Source organism: Diorhabda carinulata, chromosome 7 (assembly GCF_026250575.1).
Source record: "Diorhabda carinulata isolate Delta chromosome 7, icDioCari1.1, whole genome shotgun sequence".
In the NCBI taxonomy this organism is placed as follows: Eukaryota; Metazoa; Arthropoda; class Insecta; order Coleoptera; family Chrysomelidae; genus Diorhabda; species Diorhabda carinulata.
Window position 1 is genome coordinate 18969698 of NC_079466.1, and position 25626 is coordinate 18995323.

At 30.7% G+C, this 25626-nt stretch overlaps 1 protein-coding gene across 1 annotated transcript; it reads right to left on the minus strand.

Annotated features, from left to right (window-relative positions):
* Positions 1-1193: 1193 nt before the first annotated feature.
* On the minus strand, positions 1194-25550 carry LOC130896351 (WD repeat-containing protein 19). The gene is made up of 21 exons (XM_057804367.1): positions 25491-25550; positions 24933-25398; positions 24438-24814; positions 23411-23621; positions 22729-23015; positions 21795-22038; positions 20368-20610; positions 18859-19131; positions 16708-16855; positions 15512-15719; positions 15363-15460; positions 13562-13844; positions 12104-12318; positions 11831-12041; positions 10434-10534; positions 9128-9366; positions 8494-8666; positions 7537-7820; positions 4768-5066; positions 4546-4622; positions 1194-4146 (listed from the first exon to the last, which is right to left on the minus strand). The coding sequence occupies exons 2-21, from the start codon at positions 24945-24947 to the stop codon at positions 4044-4046; spliced, it is 4089 nt and encodes a 1362-aa protein (XP_057660350.1). The 5' UTR covers positions 24948-25398; positions 25491-25550; the 3' UTR covers positions 1194-4043.
* Positions 25551-25626: the final 76 nt, after the last annotated feature.

The window sequence follows — 25626 nt, forward strand, 5'->3', positions numbered from 1 at the left end:
CTATGTGCTCTTTAAACCAGACAATAACGGATCTCTTGGTTTGCTCAATATACTTTCCGTCAAAATCACCACAGCTACTTTCATATATACCGCTCTTTTCCAAATTTGATATTCTATCCTTAGTTTAGTCTATTAGGCAGGTTCGCTCATCGAAAATTAGAAATTTATTCTGAATGGAAAATTCTTATATTCGTTAAACAGCAATAGTTTAAACTGTCTTCAATAATCTTATTTTGCCGCTAGATGGCGTTTTCCAAATGTAAAGCTAATATTACTAACAATGAGAATAAATCATTTAAATAAACCAAATCTAACATGTATAAACTTAGATAAATTAATAGCGTCCTAGGTATTCAAAATGCCCACAATTTTCTATATATGAAATCTGTCACTGACAGATGGATAGGATAGCTGTTTTTGTCATTGAAATACTTCTTATTGTCGGTCGTATTCTTTTAATCATATCATCTTTTGTCAGGGGTCTATTGTTACAAATGAGGTCTTTATTTGGCTTCACAAAAAACATCTAAGCAAGTTAGGTCTGGAAATCTAGTTGGCCTAATCAATAAACTTCCATGTCCTATCCTCCTATGTTTAATCTAAAAAATGTCGAACACATATGGAATAATGTGTCAGGTAAGAACATATCCCGACGAATGGCTAAGGGTATGTCTCCTAAAAGAAATGACTACCGAAGTTGAATTTCCTGCATCCAGCAGGGATTCGTTTTGGATCAGTAAAGTAATGGGTGGATAGAATGGAAGTTTATTTTTTACGTATACAAAATCCCCAGACCCAACTTGATTACATTTTTATTTGTGAAGCCGTTTTTAACAATAGACCGACGACAAGAGATGACATGATTAAAAGAATACGACAGGAAATACGAAGGTGGACGCTTAGGACGCCAGTAATCTGAAAGTTATCTAAATTGTTAATTGTTGGATTTGTTATATGGTTTATTTAATGTTAGCTTTACATTTAGATAACGCCATCCAGTAGCAATATTAAGAAAAGTTTGAATAACTGCAGTTAGGCAAATATGAGAACTTTGCATTCAAAATAAATTTTTAATTTCCATTTGGGCGAACCAGCCTAATAGATGTTTGAAGAAAAATTCTCGTCGTTTAAACCTGTGGTCGAGAGGATAAAATTAATTCAAAATATGGTAAATCACGAAATGACACATACAATTTTTATTTATTTATTTATTTTTTTTTTTTCAATAATGATACTTATTTGATAATGTTTTCGATTCACTTGTGTAATTATTAACAAAAACTGTTTCAGTCTGGTTAGAAAAATTTTAAATATGATATCCCTTATTTATGTGTGAATAGAATATGGAGCACCTCGAGTTTTTTACTACGCCTGCTTAGGTTTCCCACCAAATAGTTATGTTTGTGGCCAACAACATAGGTTAGATCATGATGTAATGACTACAAAGTGTGCTATTGTGCACCAGCTGGGAATCAGCAAATGAAAATTCGCTCCCAAAGAGATGCACAGAACGAGTCGAAAATGAGCCCTCGGGAAGAACACACCTTGTAGTCTTTACATCATGGGTTAGATTAACGACTCACAAGTGGAGTTACAAATTTTATCAATCAAGACATTAAGAAATGTTTTATTCATAAGAAAAATAAAACTATTCTGTTGGAAAACAAGACTGTGGCCTCTTAATCACCTAGTTTCCGTGTAAGTTCACTTTATTGCACAGTGGTAGACCAAACCATGAGTCCTGTAACCGAGGATAATAATGTTGCGTCAATGTCTCCTAAAATTAATAACATGGAAATTTAGACTTCCTCATATAAAGAGCTCCAATTACTCATTAATATAATAGTATGGAGATTCAGAAATATTGTTTTTTATTGTAAGGCAAACATTAACAAATAGAAACATTACGTCGAATTCTTATATACAATAATAGGCATAATTTGAAAAATAAATAAAAACAGTCCGAAAGCAGTTAAAAACAATGGAACCAAAATAAGTTGTCTAGAAAAAAAAACCGAAAATTAGTTCAAACAGCGATTTTGAAGTTTTCCTGAAAGATATGGACAAAATAATACAATACAATACAATCTTCTATTTTTTGTAGACTTGTGGGATTCACACCGGCCAAACAAATAGTTTTTGTTAGAAATTTTGAGTTAAATAGAATTACAGAAAATAAATGGAATAAAGGATGCTTCTACTAAAAGCAATATGGTAAAAGCGTTTACTTAGTTGGTTGGGTTTGTGGTAAGGTTGGTAGGTAGGTAGTTTACCAAAATGTAACAATTCCAAAGATTATTCTTAATATTCACGTTAACTGGCAAATTCTGCCTTGAAACTATAAGATTCTGCACAAGTCATGTAAATAATATTTATGATCCTAGTTACTGCGAGCAGTCAGAATACTCAGTTTATTAAGTAACATAGTCATAGAAATATATTCAAAATAAAGTTTAATAATACCGAAAGTTAGCATAGAACAAAAGTGAAAAATTGCCTCGAGAAATTACATGCAATTAATTACAAAGACAAAATATTATGTCATAAATAGAGAACAACTGAGAATAAAGTTATAACACCAATTAAAATATGCCACCAGCGTTTTATTTACTGCTCAAGAAGAACAACAAAGAAATAAATTGTAATAGAATGCGTATGTGATAAAGTAAATGAATAATACTATATTATTCACGAGTGTAAATAATAATAACTTATTATACGCGAGTACGATACTCTATCCTCGAATATTTTTTTAAATCTAACAAATATTTCATATAATATATTAACATACTAAAACAGAACAATTCTTTACATAATTGGAACACTGGTTCGGTATAATTAATAGAGTGAGGAACCTCATAATGTTAAATAAAGATTATGTACACAAAATTTATTATAGAGATTAAGGAATCAACATTAGTTTTTAAAATAAAATAATGATATATAACCATCAATGAATATTGCATCATACATTGTCAATAAAGTAACCTTATAATTATATAAAAAAAAGATTAAATTAAGACAGTATACTCTCAGTGTATTACAAAGAACAGACATCGTCGAAGAGCATTTAAAAAAAAGGTTGAGTTACGCACAAAGGGTAAATAAAAAAATTCGAAAGTTTAAGCAGTGACCGGAAAGTCAAACAGAGTGATGGAAAATGAATGAAGAAAACCCGAAAGTATATATAGGGTTCTAAAGGGTTAATAATTAAAAAAAACAAATATAATTCCTGAAGTATGCAGAAGACTTAAAGTTAAAGTTCCAGGACGAGTCATCAAAGTCAAACAGATTCTGGAAAGCATAGTGAAAGTCATTTTTGAACTGAACTGTTGACTGTAAATATAATTTTTTCTTAGATCGTCATAATAGTTAAAATAGTGTACTTAGACATAGGTAGGACATAATTTTTTCTTTAATTTAATTTCAAAATTATCGCTATATAAGGTGAACCCATTTCTATAACCACTTAAATAATATTCACGTATTTGTCCAAATTTAATGCTATTTTTCATTATCTGTGATTAATACCACATCACAAATAAAGACAATTTATAATAAGTTCTTTAATATTTGATTTGGATCATTATTTTCAATCAACATAACTATTAAGGATAATTAATAAAAATTTTATTATTATAAAGTTTTACGCATTATTATAAAAGCCCATGAACAGAAAGAGTGTTTCAATGTTTCAAGTAAACGTAAACTTTATCAATTTTTTGGCGTTATAAAAAAACCAGTCTCATTATTGTCTTCTTCCAACCCCATACAGCACAGAAAATCGGTTTGGGGTTCTCATCCTTGCAGAATCATGATGCAACTTAGTATCGCAGCTTATGGGATTCCTTCGCATTAACTTTATCTGGTCTTGTTCATCAGTTTAGTTTGTTATGTAAAAAAATAGTATGGATAAATAGCTATAAATTATAATGATCCATAAATTATAAGCTCCAACCTCTAAATAATTCTCTACTTGATATGATACTGAATTCTTTCAATCATACTTTGAAAGGTAAAATGTGCTTTGGCTATCACGAACATTATTCTATGTTCAGATAGGGTTTGAAATCTTCTATTTTCTGTAGTCTTGTAGGATTTACACTGGCCGAACACATTGGACATTTTGCGTCCGTGTCAATAAGTCTGAAAAGAAAATAATTTTTGTTAGAAATTTTGAGTTCAATAGTTTCACAGAAAATAAATGGAATAAAGGATGTTTTTCTTAGTTGCTTTTGTTTGTGGTAAATAATTTGTAACAAATTTAAATTTAAATCTTTTACAGTATCCAGAGAACCACGATGTAAACTCGCAGCATATAGTGTCGAACAAGTGATGTCATTCAAATATCTGGGAGTGAACGTAACAAATAATAGAAATCTAAAGAATGAAGTGAAAGCTCAAACAACAATGTCGTTATTAATATCGAAAAACGTACCAATATTGTTTATTAGGCCTCTACTTAATATTATCTTATTCTCAACTGAAAATATTTCATTTCTATATTAGATACTATGTATACATACCAAAATGAACAAAACTTACTGACTGAATTCATTGAGTATTGCTGGAAAATCACATTCTGGACAAGCAGTTAGGTCTGCCTTTATTATATGACGTCCCTAAAATATTTTCAAAGATAAATTAATAAAGTAAAATTATGAAATGACGTTGAAGCAATTTATAGAATGTTGTGTTATATAAATATAAATCGTTATATTAATCAACCTACAGATTATAGCATATATAAATTTAGGTATCACTCACTGTCGCAATGCAAAATGGAATATTGTTTTTACAACTATGGCATGTGGTTTCTGTTTCAGGTAACATATTCTCACAATATGGGCAAGGAGTAAGAGGTTCATTTGGATCCATTACTGTTTCGCCATCTTTATTCCCTTTCGATGGCTTCCTTATTACCGCCTCAATTTTTTTACTATACTTTGGATCTATATTTTTTCGATACTCAGGATTCATTAATGTCGTTGCGTATTTATATGCCACTTGTCTCAGATTAGCTCGATGGCATTCAATAACAGTAGAAGTTAATATCGGTACAACATCTACAAACAAAAATATTGAAGACATCAAGCTCAATTTCAAATACAAAATTCATTATTTTCTTTTGTTATAACAATATTATATTTTTAAATCATCTTCCTCTAATTTAGTCAGAATTATTTCACCACTCTAGGAATAGCAATTGGATATATTAAGTAAGTCTTTAATAAATTCTGACCTTTTCCATAAACTACATATTGCAGAAACATATATAGATTTACCATAATTTTCCCACGAAAACTACTATATAGTACAGTGCAAATACAAGAGTTGCTACTTAAGTTTTGAGATATGGTAACACTGATCAAATCTGACATTATTAATTTTGTCATTTTTAATAGTGGATGTACTCAGAACGTGTTGTCTTACGAGTGCTATTTGAGTTTTTTACAGATATTTGAAACATTCTTCTTGGTCAAAAAAATGGAATTAAATCACGAACATTTTGGATAATTTTCTATGACTTACAACGTAGATTAAACCATCAGCAGCGTGCCGATCAACTCGCTTCATCTTTTGGTGATGAATCACCATCTCGGGCCACCGTGTTATTGATATTGCAAGATCGTCATGTGACATATTGCATGAACATTTGGCTGTCAAAAAAATTTTATCGCATTGGATACCTCTCAATTTGACAATCGCTCAAAAAAAGGTCGTGTAGTGACAGGCGACGTTTCATGAAACTATGCATATCAGCCCGAAACTAAACTTCTTTCAAAACGAGCTAAATCCAACAAAAGTTTTCCACGAATAAAGCACTTAGAAACAAATGGTCGCCTGTTTTTTTTTCGGAATAACTAGACATTTCGTTCCATTAGAGCTAGCTAGAATGGTCAATTCTGAATGGTATATCAGCATTTGTTTGTTATAAATGTTCGAAAAAATCAGAGAAAACAATCGCATAAGAAGAAAAAGTCATCACGACAATGAGAGCTCGCACACATCAGTTCAAACAAAACGTTTTTGAATAGTCAAAACATCAAATTGATGGGTCATAGCCATAGAATTTCCTGAAATACTTTCTTAACAAGTACGCTAAGAGATTTATTATAAATAATGAGTGTAGAGTGAAGGTGCATGCAACTGATTTTGAGTAACTTATCATCTGGCCCATTAGCTTCAACATAAAGTCCAGCAGGGGGCTACAGCAAAAAGCGGAAGTGGAGTTTAATAAATCTGTGATATATTTGGGGCAGATAAGTCCAGATAGAGCGGACGAAAAATTTTGTGAACACGTAGCAATTTAATTTCGTCAAAACTCCGATGAAGGTTTTTATTGTATTAAGTCTAATAAATCCTAATATTATTTGTCATTTGATTGATATTAATTTAATTTGAAAAAAAGAATTTTTTCTCAAAGAGTTTGAGGTTTCAAAATTTCATACATAGTTGTGAGTGAAGCTTTTGTCACTATATATAGAAAAAATAGTGGAATAATTATAAGAAATGGAAATACCAACAACACTAGTGAAAGTAATAAAAAGTAGGTACATAAAAAACAAGATTAGAAACATTTGTGTTGAAGCAAGGAGAAACTAGTAAATATATGGAATATAGGGGTTGAAAAACGAAAATATAAACAAAACAGTTATGATAATGAACAAAAAACAAACATAATCATAAAAGTAATGAAAATCAAATGCAAATGATTATTTAGGCATAACATCACGGGAAAATAATAAAACTGAAAATGTTGAATGAAGCAATTGGAATGAAAAATTCCAGAAAAATGATAGGCACAACGAAATGTAATAGAAATGAACAAATCGGGAAAATGACAAACATCAATAATCAATAGGATAAAAAAGAAACAGTTAAATTGCTATGACATATAATGGAATTAAGAACATAAAGAATAGCCAGAGAAATAATAGAAATTGACTAGATAAAGGCAAAGGAAGAAGAGCAAAGTGAAAACAAATGGCAGGGACAAAAAAACATTTAAAGAATGGATAAAAGAGGTCACGAAATCCCAAGCCGTCGGCCGAAAAGGCATAAGCATAAGACAAGAAACTTTAAATTTTCAGAATGAATCACAAATAATGACAGAAGAAAAAACTAATTTCCTTAAAAATGAAGTTATACTTGTCAATGCTAACACATTGTGTCATATACAGAGGTTATTGGAGTAACAGATCAGATTTCTTTAATAATAAGCATTTGAAATCTCAAATGAGACTATGTACTTATCAATCCTAAATAATGGCTTGATCGAACTAAATGCAAATTCGTTGATCCAAGATTCAACATAAGCAAAATGTGACGAACGAAAAAATACTGTAAACGATTCAACACTTTCAATCGATAGTTGCGCATACCAATGATTTCGTGAAAACTTACAGGTGATGCTCATCCCCATTCCAACCGGAAGTTGTTACATTTTTTGGTATGCTTCAAATTCTTTGTACTTTTCAATATTGTAATTGGATTCAAAAAATATAGATATTGGAAAAAAGCACATTTACTTACGTGATGGAAATTTTGATATATTATCTGCGACTCTTATTAACATTCTAGCTGCGTTTAAATGTTGTCCTCGTTTAACGTGTAATTTGACCAGTATGTAACTGTGCAAAAGCATCAAATTCGTGTACATTTCAAAAGGTATTCTAATATGGTTCTCCTTTAGTTCTTGACACATAGCAAATAAAATATCGTGAGCGTTTCTGTAGTTTCCATTAATCTGTTCTTCATTGGCTATAATGACCGCAGATTTTGAAGCCTCTTTGAATTGTTTTCTGGCCATATATAATCTAAAAAAAGTACAATCGAATTTCCAACCGGATCCGAAAACAAATATAGGAAAACTTATTTTCGAAATTAGGACTCCACATATGTTATAGTATCAATATGCATGCGTACACATTTGCGCACAAACAAACACACATGTATGCGCATACATATCACTGTTGACGATATATATTTTTTATTATACTTATCTGAAAACACCTTCTCTTCATATTTGGTACCATTATGATATAATTACTTTGAAAATAAAATGTTTTAAGTTTAATTTTTATCCTTTTTTGCGTATATATATATATATATATATATATATATATATATATATATATATATATATATATATATATATATATATATATATTGGTCCTTTGTCGTATTGGTGGGAGTTTTAGATTGTGATTGGTGTGATCGTATAAACTCAGCTAAAGGGAGCTCCACTTAAGAAATTGAGTTCAACGGATTTGAGGAGGATTGATTTGTATAAATTCTGGATCTCCTATTTTGATTTAATATTGATATAAATTTAGGTATGATATAATTGAAGAAATAAAATATCATTAATATATCGTTATGTTAATCAAACATTCATATTACTCACAACTATCATTATAACAAATAGTATAAAATCATTACTTGTGTTAATTAATATGAAATCTGTTTAAATAAAGTAAAAGGAATTACCTGAATAGATATTTGGGATCCTTAGGAATGCCATCTGATTCACCTAATAAAAATTCGATTAGAGAACTAGCTAATGAATTGTCATTAGAAGACGCGACTACATCTATTGCCGTAGTTATAGCTTCTTTTTCTTTAGTATTTGATCTTGCTGCTCTCAGTAGTAGTTTCATTGCCTGAAACATTTATTTATCAAGGAAATCTATTATCAGACAGTCGAAGGTACATATGTAACTAAAATAAATGTGTAATAATATTATTATAAAAAATATTACACCAGAGATATGACTGAATGCCAATTAAATTTAAGAGCAAATGCTTTACCAACATCAAAAATGAAATTTTATACACTAACTGGCAACTCTAAATTCAGTACAAGAATTTAGTTTTTTATATATTTTGTTATATATTTAGTAACAAAATAGACAGAAAAATGCAAATGCTTCTTTATTTGTCCTACATTTGGCCAAGAAACCAAACCGTTCTTCACTGAATATTATATGTGTATGTGATCCACAAAAAAGTCCTAATAGAATGTATCAATCCTTTTAGGGTAGTAATGTCTTTATACACATAAATATGTTATTGACCACCATATAACAAAGAAAAAATCTACTTTCTAATTACTATATTTTACCTTATGATAATCTTTAGCGTGGAACCAATATTTTCCGGCTAATAAAAAGTTCTGTTCATTTTCAAAATGTGATGCTACGCTTACAAAATCTTGCGGTTTTATATCATCTTCAGAAAATGTATCCAACAAAATTTTTCCATAGAGTGCCATTTTGTCGTGCTTTTTCGCCAAATCGAAAGCTTCGTCAACACATTTTGAAATGATGAGGAATTTTATAGCGGATGCCGTGTCGTTTAATCCTAAACCAAATTAGTATAGAATTAGAAAGAGAAATACTTTATTGTCAAAAAATGTGTAGACAAAAGCTTGTAAAAACTAAAAAATAACTAAATAAATATAAAACAAATAAAATAAAATTTCAATACACAGAAGGAAACCATAAAGAGTGACAAAATTATAGGTAATAATTAGTATATAAGTCAATAGCAAAAATTAAACCAGTATGCAGCATGCCCGGAATTAAATATTATTATTAGAAAAGAAGTCGTTTATGGAGTGAAAGGCATACACATAAACTTGCCAAAGTACTTTCTTGAGCAAAATCGCTTCTTCTTCTTCTATTACAGAAAGAGAATTAATATATAAATAAACATATAGCAATAGCAAACCGTATTTAGTCATAGAAATGGAATTGAAATTATATTGACTACTGGAGTATTATATTTTTTTCACTATCGCTAACAAGAGTAAGTGAAGCGTACCACGATAAAGAATTGGCGCTCGATGCAACCCAATACCTGAACTTTGGCGTCAAACCGACTCGACGCGAGGAAAGAGTGTTACAATATCTCGAGAAATTCGATCCATGGAAAATCTATTGTAAGTTGTTATTGGGGCCAGGGTACGGAACATTAAATGGTGGTGATAAGTTAATTTCAAATAAATTATTATTTTGTCGAATTTAAGCTTGTATTTTTTTACTGTGATTTTAACACTTTTTCATTGTTTAGAATTTCTTTTCGTTTGTTATTTTTTCTTTACCAAAAAAATAACTCAATAAACAACACAAACCACTTATTATAAAACTGAGACCATCGGCTTTAAGACGCTAAAATCGAGAAAAAACGGAAGCTACAGAATTTTGCTAGAGACTTTTGACAGCGAGCGTGCGACTTGATTCGACCTTTTGGCTCACAAGTGTACTTAAGAATAGTAAATGAACTCCAACAATGCTGTCCCAAAACTGTGCATGGTATTCAATAAACAATCTGAAACAGCATAGTCACACAAGGAATTGGTCTAGGAAGGATGGCTGTAGTAAATCAAATAAGTGAAATTTCAATTTATAATAAGATAACTAAATTACCTAAGAAAAACTTTGCTACCATTTTAGCTCCTTCCATACTCTTTGTTTCTTGCACCAACTCCACTGCTATTTCGGGATTGTTCAAATGATCTAATTGCAACCTAAAATACAATATAGTTTTAGTCTTATACATAATACAGTATATATTCAAAGTCAACAATTATCCTAACGAACTTAACGGGTCAGTTACAAGACCCACTTGAAATTAGGACGCACAAAAAACATGTAATTAAAAAATATATTTAGGCAATTTGAAATCGCTTTCATGTAAAATAGATCATATAATATTAAAAATATAGTTATGCAGAGTATTTGAATGAAAATTATACAACCAATCACTCTATTGTACTGAGGGAATACCCTGTATATTTTTGCATTTTTGAAATCCTATAGGAGTTAAGGATAATGTCAAATTAAAGTGCTATTTTCATATTAGAAACATAGTGATGGTTAGAATTTCACAAGTATGTCGTACAAATGCAATGAAAATAGTGTAAAATGTGCAAAGTGAATTGAAAACGCTAGTTTATATTTAGAAAATAATTAATCTGGAAGAGCTCCAGCTATACGTACGTAGATCATGTAATACCAATAAAAAAACAACTCCAATGATTAGTTGAGAATGAGTCTTGTAAGTTCCCGTTTTAGCACCCCTTATGTTACACAAACTTCAGCCAATGCTATACAAAATGAAATTAGTCCAAGAGCAAAGGAAACCTCAGCTAAGCACTCAGATAGGATCTAAATCTGGTCCTAGACCTTCAAGAATGCTGCTTGGAAACTGAGCCACATACAAAGGTTGACTGAATAGACCTAACAAATAAACATGACACTTTTTCCATAATCATTTTTATTGTTCAAGATAGTCTCCTTTCATATTTAGTCTAACGATCATCTCACCATTTTGACCCCTGCAAATAATAGTTGCTGCCTTTCTCCTCAAAATAAGCATTTTCGTGTGCCATGATATTCTCGTCTGATGAAAATCTCTCTCTTGCAAGAAGAACTTCAAGGTTAGGAAACAGGAATAGGTCGTCGAGGGCGAGATCTGGTGAATATTGTGGGTGGTCAACAATTATACAAAAAAAATATTCTATTCATTTCGGTTTCATTTAATTTGGTTTTGTATCAAATATGACATGAAGTCACTTGTTATCAAATAGTTGTATTTTTCATAAAATTTACAAACTTTTATTTTGAAAACTGATCCTAATAGATATTTTTATTTTTCTACCTAGAGAATATAATCTAAACTTAGAGAACCACAATAAATCTGAAAAGGTCACAAGACATTTCAGTGAAATCAACCTATCTATCTAAAGTCTTTGTGTATTTTTTTTATTCAATGTTTTGATTATTGCCATATTTTTTGAAGAATATCTGAAAAATACACAAACCTTATAACTGAGTCGAAATCCTTTGCTTTGTGGTAAGCCCAAGCAGCTTGTTCAATTTCATTGTCTTGCTCTTTCACCTTGGCATACTGCAAATAAATTTTCGTAGAACTGATATTTGGCAAAAGTTCTCCCACTTTATTCCAATTTTTCATTTTTATATAAATGGAAGCTGCTTTTTCATATTGCTGACATTTCTCAAATAATGAAGCAGCTACAACAAAATTCAAGATATTTTTAAACGAACAGACAATTATCTGTTTTGTAAATTGTTACCTTCCATTAATTGTTTCTTCTTCTCCAGAATTTCAGCACTTTCTCTGAGGAGTTGCTTGTTGTCCAATTCAACAGCGATAGATATACCATGCCGATAGTTACCACAATGCAAATTAGTTCGTGCTATACCAGCTTTGCAAATAAACGTATGTTCAGGGTTCAAATCATCTTGTAAACCTCGTTCGTAATGTCCTAAAGCTTCAGAATATTTTCCTCTAAAATGAAAATAAATACAAAGTTCGTACAGACAAAAACCCAATTAAAACAAATATGAATCGATCCATAGCTTATTATGATGGAAAAACGCGCAATTTAACGCTTAAACGAACACGATCTTTTCACTATTAAGCCGTTTCAAATAGACATTGTTACTCAAAAAAGACTATTTGCAATGTTTAAGAACTTTTTTTAACTACAATATACTTAATAAAAGGGAGGTTAGTAGAAATCAATATTTCTTAACAACTTTTGCACATCATTTTAGTAAATTGTACTAAATTGATGAAAGAATCTATTAAACTATAAAATTATACTGAAATTCATTTATAATCTCATAATTTTATAGAAAATAGTGTTTTTCATTTCAAAGATGATGTTAAGATCCCTTTTTGGTATAATGGAAGACAACTGAAAATACTCGAACTCAAATGAGTTTTAGTAAAGTTCCTTTATACAAATTTTCATTAAAATATAGTCAGTAGTTTCGAAGATACATGTCGACTCAGCTTAGTTTTAAAAATTGTACTAGTACGTCAAAATATTTTTTAAGTAAACAATTTACTATAATTTTCTAGCAAGACATCATCTATTCAACTAAAAAAATGTTTCACCAATATACCCACATTAAAAGCACTGGTAGTGTAATACATAGTGCGGTTCATGAGTTCTTAGCTTAATATAGAAAGAGATGTCATAAAAAAACTGTGTATGATCTCCCTTTATTTGCACACACTTTTCAAAACGTCTTATTGAATCTCCTCTACCACTATAAAAATATGATGCATTTTTAGAGTCAAAATGTATACCTTGTTTTGGGAATGCTAATCTGTACCACAATTTCTTTTGTTTTTAAGCGCCGGTCACAATTTCTTCCACTAATTTAATGTTTTCTGAAGTAGTCACCGTCAAAGAACCTCTCGATCACAGTGAGACAACTTGGACCAATTTTTAATTGTTTAAAACGATGGATACAAGTAACCATAAACAGCCACCATTGTATTTTTGATTTGTGTTGGTGTTAATCCTTCTTAGGTCAAAAAATTTTTATTACAGCACGAAACTCAATTTAAGACATTTTTCAAATCAGCTTGACTGAGTGGTCGTTTGAACTCTACTATAATAAAATGAAATCGAAGCAGCAAGTTGAAGTAAAGTCGTGTAGAGCTTCTTGAGACTTGTCGATAACACTATATGAGGCCAAGAGCTCAGGGACTGTACTACGTATCAAAGAATACTTACATGAATTCTAATTGTTGAGCATATTCCCTGGAAATTAATGCGATATCATTGGGTGCCAATTTCCTTGCTAGCTCTAAAGCTTGTTCCCATTGTAGTAGATCTCGTCTCATTTCCAACGCAGCTTCTGGATAATTAGATTGTAGAAACCATTCTTGTGCTTTATCGTAATTACTCAAATACATGCTTATATAACCGCACAAAAGTTTGTAATCTTCTATTTCTACAATACTCTCTAGACTCCAAACCATTGCAACTGCTTCTAATTCTTTATAGACTTGAATTGCTTAAAAGAAATAATAAAATAAATTTAAATCGAAAAACTTTCAGGCGCCTACTTTTTTTGCCAATTTCAAAATTAAAAAAAAATAAATCTGGAACATCTGCCGTTTATTTACAGAATTTCAAAGTTCATATCTTTGACTTTGTATGAGGATTCTGAATTTAGATTGAACTATGATTGAAAAAATGGAATTAAAATCATTCACCATATCCTTTAATAAATTTTTCAATTACAAAGCTATTTGAATATTATCAGCTTTTTTGTATTAGTTTTACCCGCACAAGTTTTTCTATAATTCTCGGTAATTTTAGAGAAAAATTAGTTTTTCATTTGCGATCATATTGAAAAACCAAGTCTTCCCAGTAACTACTAGCTAAGTTTCTACCACAACTAATGTAATAGTTTCTTATCGTAAAATAGCTACATGTTGTCTTTAAAGGAGAGGTACGAGGTGTGATACAAAAATACGGTCAAGTAATGTTTTTAGCAGCGGTTACTTCCACTGGCAAGTATAACTAGTTTGTTTCATATTCTGAAGGTCCAATGGCATTATGTAGTTTTCGATATTGTTTTCTGTATAGCTTTCAATGTTGACAAAAACTGAATAATGTTATATGAACATGAAATCGATAATCTAAATTCTAAATCATGGAAAGCATCCATATTAAACATTTAATTATTTGTATGAAGAATATTTCCAAAAATGAAATAATCACATATAGGTATAATAAAAAAACAAACCACTTTTGATGTATAATAATTTGGGTTAAATTTTTACTAAGCTCTAATTAACAGTGATGACTGCCTAATAGCTTATTTGGCAAATAACTCGATTTATTCGGAGGTTTAATTTATTAGAATGTGAAGAAACCGAGATTTTGGTTATTCGGTAAATAAAGTTAGTAGAGACTTTATTAGGAAGTAAAGAAACCCGGCCTAAGTGTAATACACAAATTAATAGTCGTACAGTTTCCTATACAAAAATCTGTGCAGTTTTTGTCACGGTCTTACATACAGGTCTGGAAACGAGGGTAGCGGGGTTGGATAATTTCACGGACACTAAAGTACCCCACTCTCTGGCCGCCAGGTCGACGTTGTAATCGAGAGATGGTGTCAAATTGTATTAACCTAATAATAATAGTAATTATTTCTATAAGTGATTAATTGTTATGAAAAAAGTAGTTAATATGTAACGTAATTATACAAAATAATAATAATTGTGAACATGCTTTATGTAGAAATTTTCACACCACGATTTTATATCTAACCTAACCATGACCATCTCTAGATAGCAGATGAAAGACACTTCGATATAAACCTTCGAGAAATGCTTCCAGTCATCGATCAAAAGTGGTCTGCTATAAGAATTTGAATCAGTTTTAATTCATAAATAGAAATAAATTCTCAATTAATTCATGTGACTAATTATTACCATTTATCAAGTTTCTATATGTTTTTGAGTATTTGAAAAGATGAACTTTTTTCTTCTCATTTGTTAGCTAGAAATGTCATTCTACCTACCGAGCTCGATTTCTAAACAATTGAGAGCTTCTTCTGCTAATTTTTGTAACATCTCCTTAGACTTCAGCAATCGACCAGTTTCGAAAGCAGCATTAAACCTAAAACAAGAAAATTATGCAAAAAACATGTTTAAAAAATGATTTACTAACCTCTGTAGAGAAAGTTGTTTATTGAAATGCTCCTCTAAAATACTTTGATCTTTCTCATTGACATTTAATTGAGAAGTATCATGAGTTGTCAATATTAACTGCGTAAGTTGACCACCAGATGAAGCTGACGTGACCACACCTGAATACATTAAAAGTGGTAACTGCTTGGTAACCAGAGTTGTATGTCCAATTTTTTCTACAAAAGTACCTACAAAATAGAACATTATGTTTTTGTTTACAAGTAGTCTTGATTTTTGGTCTCATTAAATTGTAATTGCTTTTTATTAACAGGAGCTAATCTTGACGTTTCGACCTAATTTTGGTTTTTATTAAAATAAAATTTCACATTCTATTACCAATAAAATAAAAGAAATAAGATTTGCTTGCCGATTTCTAAAAAATAATCATATTATTCAGCTGTATAACTAAACAAGACACTCAACCTATTATCCTCGCCTCAATTCCAAATATTTTTGCATATGGGCGATTTCGAAAAAAATATAATATGTGATGCGACACTAAAGTCTCTTTTTGTCACTCGTATGATTAGTTGCCTCGACAGTCTTCTAATAAAAAGTATGACTTTAGTGCCTTGACACATAAATAAATATTATTCATGTATTTTCCTTTTTTGTGGGTATATACATTTTATAATATATTAAGGTGCTTACTAAATATTTGACTGTTTGAAAATTAAAATTTCAAATCTGTTTAGTTTTCTTAATAATGTTCATAGAATATTTTGAATGCTTTTAACAAGACAGCCATAGTGAAGGTCGTTATTTAGAAATACTAAACAAATTTGCTGACTATTTTATGTTACAAAATTCTAAACATTAAAGTATTTATTAATTAGTGCAAGTTGCCGATTTAAACAAATTATGTAGTTGTGGCATAATGTGCAATGAACTTATAATTTTAATTCAATTTAATAAAATAACTCAAACAATCAATACGTTTTATTAGTTAGAATATCAACCCTCTAAGCTACGTAAACGCCTAAAATAAATCGAATCCTGAACTTAATCAATTCATTCAAAAATAGTCTAGATTATTCATATTCAGTTAAGTAAGTGATCTATAAATAATGTTTAGATAATCTCATTAATTTTTATCAAGAGTTTTGATATGAAAAAATTTAAAGATGTTGTTCCATTTTCTATGTACCACAAAATACCAAGATGCCACTAACTTACCTTTGGTAGAACGACTAACGTAATGGTAGGTATAAATATTATTTTCATCGTATACAATAAATATGTTTCTTTCGGCGATATTACTATCCCATACTATACCTACTACTTTACTTGGTAAATTTGGTATTGAAACTACTTCATTAAAGGCCTAAAATATAGAAAAACTATATTACTAAATACAGTTAGTGACATCAAAAGTTTACACCAAGACGGAATAATTTCTTTATCTTTTGGCAATATCATGATTAGTTTAGACCAATCGTGAAATTGCACCCAAGTTCATTATTGCGATGACGGAGAGACAGAAGAAGGTAAAGGAACGTGAAAAAAAAATAACTGGTGGACCGGGGCGTACCGCCAATTATCAATGATGATGATGATGAGAAAAATGAAAACAATAATGAAGAAAATAGAAGAATGGAATTATAACAAGGAAGCGGGTTATTTCGGTGTCAGAAATAGTTGACGAACTGGAAACTAAACTACGTAAATTTTTACTATTGTTGCATGTGTCAACACGATGCGATACCACAATTAATGCAATGTTTAAGATTGACCGAAAACAGCTTATGATGTACGAGGATGGTCCCAGAAGTATCTGGTCCAACAAAGAAAACGTAAATGTAATTTCCTTTTTTTAAGTCTGGGAACAGAAAATAATTCGAGGGGACTGAATCTGGGAAATAGGGTACATGAGGTAGCAATTCAAACTTCAATTTATTAATTGTCTTTATGAAAGAAAACTTTTTTCTTAGCCAAATGCGGCAGTTTTTGCTTTATTTCTTCGCTCAAACATTACACTATACTCGCCGTTGATATTTTTTCCTTTTTCAAGTTAGTCAATGAAAATTATCCCATGCGCAACCCCAAAAACCAAAAACCAAACCACGTTCTTGCCTGCAGATGAAACGAGTTCAATCAAATATTCAATTAATTGAGGTTCCAGTTAACCACAACTTCCAATAAGACCCCTGCAGAACTTCCACCAACTGATGATGCTTTTACCAACATGTAATGCGGTAGCTGCACTCATAATACAGAGGAAATAAGTATATGTAAGCGATACTTAAAATTTTAAGTGCCTATATCAACTGCGCTTATAGATGTTTAGTCTTATACCTCCAATGACCCCTTATACTCCCCAACTGACTTTGAATTAGGAAAAATGGAGCTCTAGAGTCTGTATTGCTAACCTCTGATTCCATACCAACAGACATAATACAATTGTTAATCATCTTCTGGAAAGATAAATTACGTCAAAATAATAAATATGTATGTTTAAAAGAGGGTTTAAAATGCTACAGCGATTCTTCGTGCAAAACTTGTCACGAAATGGCGGCAAAAATTTTTGATTGGTATAATTCAAAACGATTTATTATTTAAAACTCAAGGTTTTTCCATTCTTTTTTCAAATAGCCTCGTTGCGCCGTATCCCTTTATGCATTGTTTTAGTACCTTTATCAAAAATCCCAAAAATCCCTGTTTCTTATACTTACTTCTCACTAGTAATATAATGAAATAAAATTAGAATACAGGGTTTTAATGGAAAATCATTTTAACTTGATTAAGTTCAATATTAAAAATTTCTACTTAGCTATTTGGTTGCTTTGTATGGAAGCGACATACTTGTTGGGTACTTACTTACTCTCACGAATTTTAAGGTGATGTTTTTTAAAAAACTTTCTGCATTTGTTTCCTTAAAATTTCTGAATTGCTATTAGATGCACTCTACCTTTAAGTAGAAGTGTAACAAAAATCAGAATTTTGAATTAAAAACTTGAAATAATACAGAGATTATTATGAGAAAAAAAAAAGTTGCTGAATTCGATTTCATGTAAGTATGTAGGTTTTATTTGTTCATACCATCAGTATAACTCATAATTGGACTGCGATTTCACTTCACTATATAGTGTCATAATGAATAAATCTTTATAAATAATGTTTATATAACTGTACAGATTTCCCTAATATAAACATGAGATTGGTTCAATGTGTAATAATGTTCAGGTGAAATATACACTATCACAACAACTATGTTCTATTTATTCAATGATCCTTCGTTAAATAATAAGTTTCAAAATTAAAATTTAAACAAAAAATATATTCACATGTAATGAACTCTTACATGATGACAATAATTTGTATACTTACAGCATTGAAGATATAACCTTTCGTTTTAATATCAAGGAAAACTAATCTAGTTCCTGCAGGATCCACGTAAATATTCGTAATGCCAATTGCATGTTTGTACTCTAATGCTCGGGACCAATCGTCTAAATGAAAATATATTATACTACCCATATCGGTACCATATATTAAGAAGTCCGTGGTTATTTCATGACAAGTAATTACTACAGAATCGTTTATATTATCGGGAAAAGTTATTGAATCTTTTTCTTCTTGATTTGTGTTAGATGATTCGACCTTAAATTTATAAGCAATCTTGTAAAACAGTTCTAGTCGGCATTAGGAACTATTTTTAAATTGGACATGCTTCCCGAAAATATAAACAACATAAAAATAAAAATTGAGCGCTCCTCTTGTTGCAAAGTAATGTCAACCACCGACAATATTTTGCTTAATAGAACCTCCCAACTAGACGTTCGACTCGGTCATTAAACTGTAGGTCCCTTATATCTTCATAATTGTAAAGTGACTTAGGGAGAGGTATGGAATCGCGGTCAAGATGTCAAATTTGACATTGCCATCATAAAGTTTGACATTATTAATGGTGAACGTACTCAGAATGTGTTGTCATACGAGTGTTATTTGAGTTGTGAGCATTTTCTATGACTTTCGACGTGGATTAAACCAACAGCAGTGTGCATATCAACTCGCTTCAGCTTTTGGTGATAAAGCACCATCTCTAGCCATCATGTTTTACTGATTTTCCGAATTCTAATTGTAGTTGCACTTCGCTACAAGATGAATTTCTTTATAGATATTTAATCACTAGAAAAGAATAAGCCATATGTTATTGGCGAGAAAAATAATGAAATATTCAAAATCGTATGCGGACTCGAAGTGGAGTAGTTTCGAAGTTCATTACTAGCAGTATATACATTTCTTTAGCAAAATTTACCCCTCTTTCAATTGACATACTCATTTTTATCAGCAAAGTACTCTTTTTCCATTAATTTTGTTTTTTTGACGAAAATGACCGTTTTTTCCTATTTTGGGCACTTTATTGAAGAGTTTGTTTCTAATTCCATTGGAAGGAGCACCTCAAAATACATAGAAACACATGGTCTTGACTAACACTCGGAATAATGAGGGGTCTCATTGCTTTTGTAAAGCTGTATTTTTAGGTACGTTCTAAAAATCGGTAACATTGATTCTAAGCAACGTTGCACTATCAAATTTATATTTAATTGTGAAAACCAATGAAAATGTCGACAGAATCCGAGAGCCTTTTCGTTCAGATCGTCGACTGACTGACGATCAGAATGGTCTGGGTACAGTTGAATTGAGAAAAGAACCAATTTTAATAAATAAACACTTGTCCAATAAAAACATGCCTGTGGCTCCTCAACTCCCTCACTCATTTAAAGTGATTCCTCTACCCTAAATTGTTAATTTATCTAAAGCGCGTCATATTGGATATTAGAAAACCTTCGAATGGTTTTGACATCAGCTGAATGATGTATGTGATATACTTACTAAATGTAATAAAAGTTTTCCCTCCACAAGAACTGCAATATACTCCTGGCCTAGTTTAATACTAGAAATTGCACCCATGTATTGTTTTTCTTTGAGTTTTAAAGAAACGTCATCAAAAACTTGATCTTTAGGTAAATTATAGAACCAAATACTGTTGTTCATTCCGGCGGCTAAATAATAATGTCCAACGGCAATGAAGCTTGGTTCAATTTCCAAAGAGACCGTAATCGGTTTTATTTTAGACTGAAAGAAGTAAACATAGAATTAATACTTTTACAAGATTTAAAGTTTTTTACATTGAAAAAATTAAAATAGAAATCATTGAAAGGTGGAATTGTTCAACCGAAAATATTTCATTTAACTAGTTATAGATACAACTTTTATCTAGAATTCAACTTTTTTGGGAGGAAAAGCTATTATTCGATCATTTTTTAACTGAGATAAATATGATATAATGGTTTACCCAGCTGTGATAGACTATAGAAATCAAATACAACTGCACCGACTTCTACGTAACATCTCTTGAGATAGCCTGACAACTCAATTACTGTTTGAATGGATTGAACTGAAAGAGCTTCCTTGTTTATGTAGACGATGTGATTATCTTCAGTAGAACCTTCGATGTACATTTGAAGTATCTGGAAAACGTCCTTGCGAAACTTTTTTTATGGGCCTGAAGAAGTGTCATCTATTCAAGAAAGAAGTGAAATACCTTTGCTTGTAATATCTGCAAAGGGGATAAAAACTGATCCATAGCAGACTACGAAAGATTTACTGAGTTGGCTAGATCACTCCATCCACAGTTCTGGTGGACAAAAAAATGCTAGGGAGCATTCAATGATTTGAAAGCAGTCTTGTATTAAGCATTCGTTTCAATCCGAGAAGGTGGTTTTTCTTTACAATCCTATGAAAAAAAGGGAAGCTCCAAACTGAGTGAGACGGCCCTTTCATGGTAATATGGTGATTACACGAATTAACTTCCTGGTCGATCAGATACAGCGAAACTCAAGACAGGGGCAGTCTCATGGAGCACAGCTGCATGCCATCTGACGGTGATAAGTTAATGTAGTAGAAACTACAAGAATAATGGTGGGTCGCTACATCCAATGGGTAAACATTAAACTATCTTTGGATAGCAGTATAAAGTGATTAAAATTCCAAAGGGATAATTACTAACTTGTTAATAATCTTATAACTAGTGTAATAATTGTGGTTGAATAAAGTTTAAAGTGTTAATTAATTAACTTTAACAACTCTACTGACGAACCTCACCTGTGAAACGTTACAATAAAGTACTTTGTATATTTTTGTATAATACATTTATAAATAAACATTCCACAAAATAAGTATAATATACATATAATATACAATATGAAAAATAGAATAGCTTATTGCTTATAATATTAAAAATATGAGTTTCTGTTTACCTGATCGGAAGAATAATTGTAAAGACTAATTTCCGTTAAACTCGATAACACTGCGATTATTGGTGCACAAACTGAGGTTAGCATTGGCATATATGAAACATACACATTGAGAGATCCACCTTTCGTACACACTCCCAAGAGTTGTCCATCATTGCTCCAATCGATCCTGTCAATTCCAGATTCTTGGGCCAATAATAAGACACTCGATGTTTCTTGAAGATTTGCTAAATCGTGTATTTTAACTCTGAAATGGATTGACACTTATTATTTTGAATAACTTTATCGTAGTCATATACACAATGCATCCATAGCGTTAACGCGTAAATTATTAACTAAGTATACAGTAACAGTTAAAAAATCGATTTTTTATCTTAATTTACTATTGAAAGCCATAGTTTTTTTGTATTTGCAAATTTTTTTTGCTCAGCTTATTTCAAAAATGTATCACAAACTGACATTTGTAGAGGGCGACAAAAAGTTAGTTAGTTTGGACTATAAGCAACTTCTTAAAAAGACGTCTACTTGTGTAAAATCGGATAAACAAGCAGATCATTCAACTAATTCCCTTCTTCTGATCTATCGATTTGGGAATGTCGAAACCATATTCTCATTGTTGGCAATTTCTTTATAATATACAAACTAATTTTGTTCAGAGAATAATGTATACAATTATCTTGTTAAATTATAATTACAATAACAAAAATATTTGTATGATGCTACAGAAACCCCTCAAAGATGTCCATTATTTCATATGAAAAGTATTGAAATAAATTAATAAAAATCCAAGAATGAATTATCTCGTACCGTTTTTGAAATTATACCAATTATACACAGAAATAGATACTTATTATAAAATATCAATATTAAGAATCCTGCAAATGTGTGGTTTTCAAAAATTAAAACTCAATGTAATCTGGATAAAGATTTTACTCACGTATTGTCTCCACAAGAGGCGGCTTTTCCAGTCACTTCGTTGATTGCAATATCAAATAGACTATTTTTATGGTTACGTATTTGGAACAACTCTTGTCCTACTTCCTTGATATGTGTTGAAATAGCTATAAAATAACCAGCCGAAAATCCTAATAAAATGTATCCATCTCCGAACCATTTATATTTTACTATAGAACCATAATGAGGTTGAAACGCCAATTCCACTGGATTATCAGGATCCAACAAATTGTATAAATACAGAGTTTTTTTGCCTACCAATAAACTAACCTAAAACACACATTACGAATGAAACCTTGAAAATGTTTTCTAAGCCATATTATTCAGATTGTATTCCAAAATTTGTATTAGTATACTGGCCAGTGGTAATTATGTCCCGAATCTACGCTATACTGTTGGCCAGTACGTATACATTATATATCGGTGCCATATTCAGAAGAGTTCTCGCGCCGAGACTTCCTTGGCTCCTAAAGTTATTATAAATGTAAAAATAAAATTTCCAAGGACAATAATAATAATAAATTGTGAGAATACTTTGAAAAACAATAAAGCAATATCCAATCATAAATATTTTTTTTATTTGTCTATCTCACAACTTAAGTAGCAACCCTCATATGTAAGCTTAATTGTAAATAGGTCATGTTAAATTGTTATTAATACTTTACCGTATTTTCCCCAACATCTCTCTCATCAGTTTTCATTCGTGAAAAATCAATTTCGGAAGGTTCTGCTCGTATATTAATCACTCTTAAAGTATCACCATCACTATTACTTATTGACACTGTTCGGTCATCAGATCCCAATGCCAAAATATTATCACTGTTCCAAACACCACAAGTAATCTTTTTAGTGTGTTTTCCTATTATTGGAATTTTCCTATAAAATGTGTCAATTTAGTATAGCGTGTGTTTGTAAATTAAAGTTAACTTGCTGATATAACGATTTTTTTCAAATAATTCATGCTATCTGCACAAGTCGATTAGAAGTAGTAAAAGTACACCTTTAAAATAACTTATTAAAATATTTGTATATTCTTTCTTTCTAATGCTTGAGGACATTTTATTTCTGTTTTACTGATTCAGTGCCCCAGTTCAAAATGGTTTTTCAATGACAGGATAAGTAAACAGAGACCTTTTTGGACAATTATAAAAAATACGTGTCTATAGAATGTCAGCAATGAGCCCTACAAAAATAAGTTGGATCGAGAGAAAAAAGTGGAAGCGGATGTGCAAAAATATATGTAACACTGTTTTTCGAACTCTATATAGCACAGCTAGACTGAAAAATGCCTGTTGCTAAATAGAGAAGAGTTATATCTGCAGTAACTGTTCAAATTTTTCTTTGTTCGTCCTAAAATGATTTTTATAACTTTCCAAATCTTCAAAAGCCAATTGTTTTAATATAGTGTTACTAGCACCCCATTTATTTATGTGTAATATCCACTCTCTAGCCCAACATCTGTGACATTTTCTTCATTTCCGATTCTCCAAAATATTCTGCAATGCATTTGATAATTGTACGTATACTTTGAGAACTATGATTTTCATTTTGTGGCAGAAAAGTATTAAAACTGAAATAGCTGCTTAATGAGTTCAGCAAATATGAAGCTAGTAAACAAATTTATTTTCTTTATTAATAAATAAATAAAAAAAAATATTGTGAATAAAGGATATTCATAATATGCATACTTACTTGGATGTATTATGATAGAAAATCGAAACATTTCCTTTGACAGTTCCAAGAGCTAAAATAGCACTTCTTTTTGCCCAAACTAGACATGACATAGAATCTTTTAGCCCCACATCTATTATATCTTTCTTAGCTGTATTTGTGTCCCATAAAATTAATTGAGATGACTGACTTATAATAGCCAGAATATCACCATCAGTATCCCATGAGAAGCCCGTACACAGTGCGGGCAATTTTATTCTTTCTTGTATTTGCCCATATCTATCGAATATGTTAATTACAGAATCAATTCCAGTTGTTGCAAAGTACATTCCTGATCCATTTTGCCATGTAATATAAATATCACCTAGACCATGAGGTTGTTCCAAACGGAAAAGAAGCTAAAACAAAGTTATCTTTGAATATTTTTAAATTGTATGTTAAAACAAACAATGATGCCAATTGATTGAAACTTATGAAACAGTAACATAGATTTATTTTTCAAATTATGTTATTTACCTTCTCATTTGCCATTATACATTTACTATTTTCGCTATTTTACAATAAAAGCATATTCAAAGCATTCACTCCCGTTTGTTTACAAATTTCAGTACAATGTTCCCATGGCAACAAAAATAGAATATGGTAAATGAAGAATTTTTATATCTTAATTTTAGGATTAGATTTATAATCAATAAATTGCATAATTGGTAGTTATTCCTCTGGAAATGTGAAAACTATCATAACATTTTTCTGGTACTAAAATGATGTATTCTTTAGGTTAGGTTCGTTCTCATAACAGTCATAAATAGTTCGAATCGCTGGAAGCATGTCCATAATTTAATTTACCAACTTGAGCGTTGCGAAGAACGGTTAATTTCACGCACTTGTATACCGTGGTTGATTGTATCTTTAATTTTAATACGCAATGTTTCAATAAATATTAGTAAATATTAATAAGTTCTCGATGATAAATTTTAAACACCTGAAATCCATATAAATTGAAGTGAAAAAACGAAAATAACAATGTGTATTAGAAAATTTTTATAGATTGAGTTTTCAGTTTTAAATTTCTACCTAAAATAAGCCGTGTCGTTCTATAAATTTAAAATCTTATTCTGTGTTATAATTTGTAATCAGCTGATAAGTTATTTATATATAATTCAGGAATACAGCTATCGAGAACCTAATTTTGTTCACCGTCCTTTTTTTA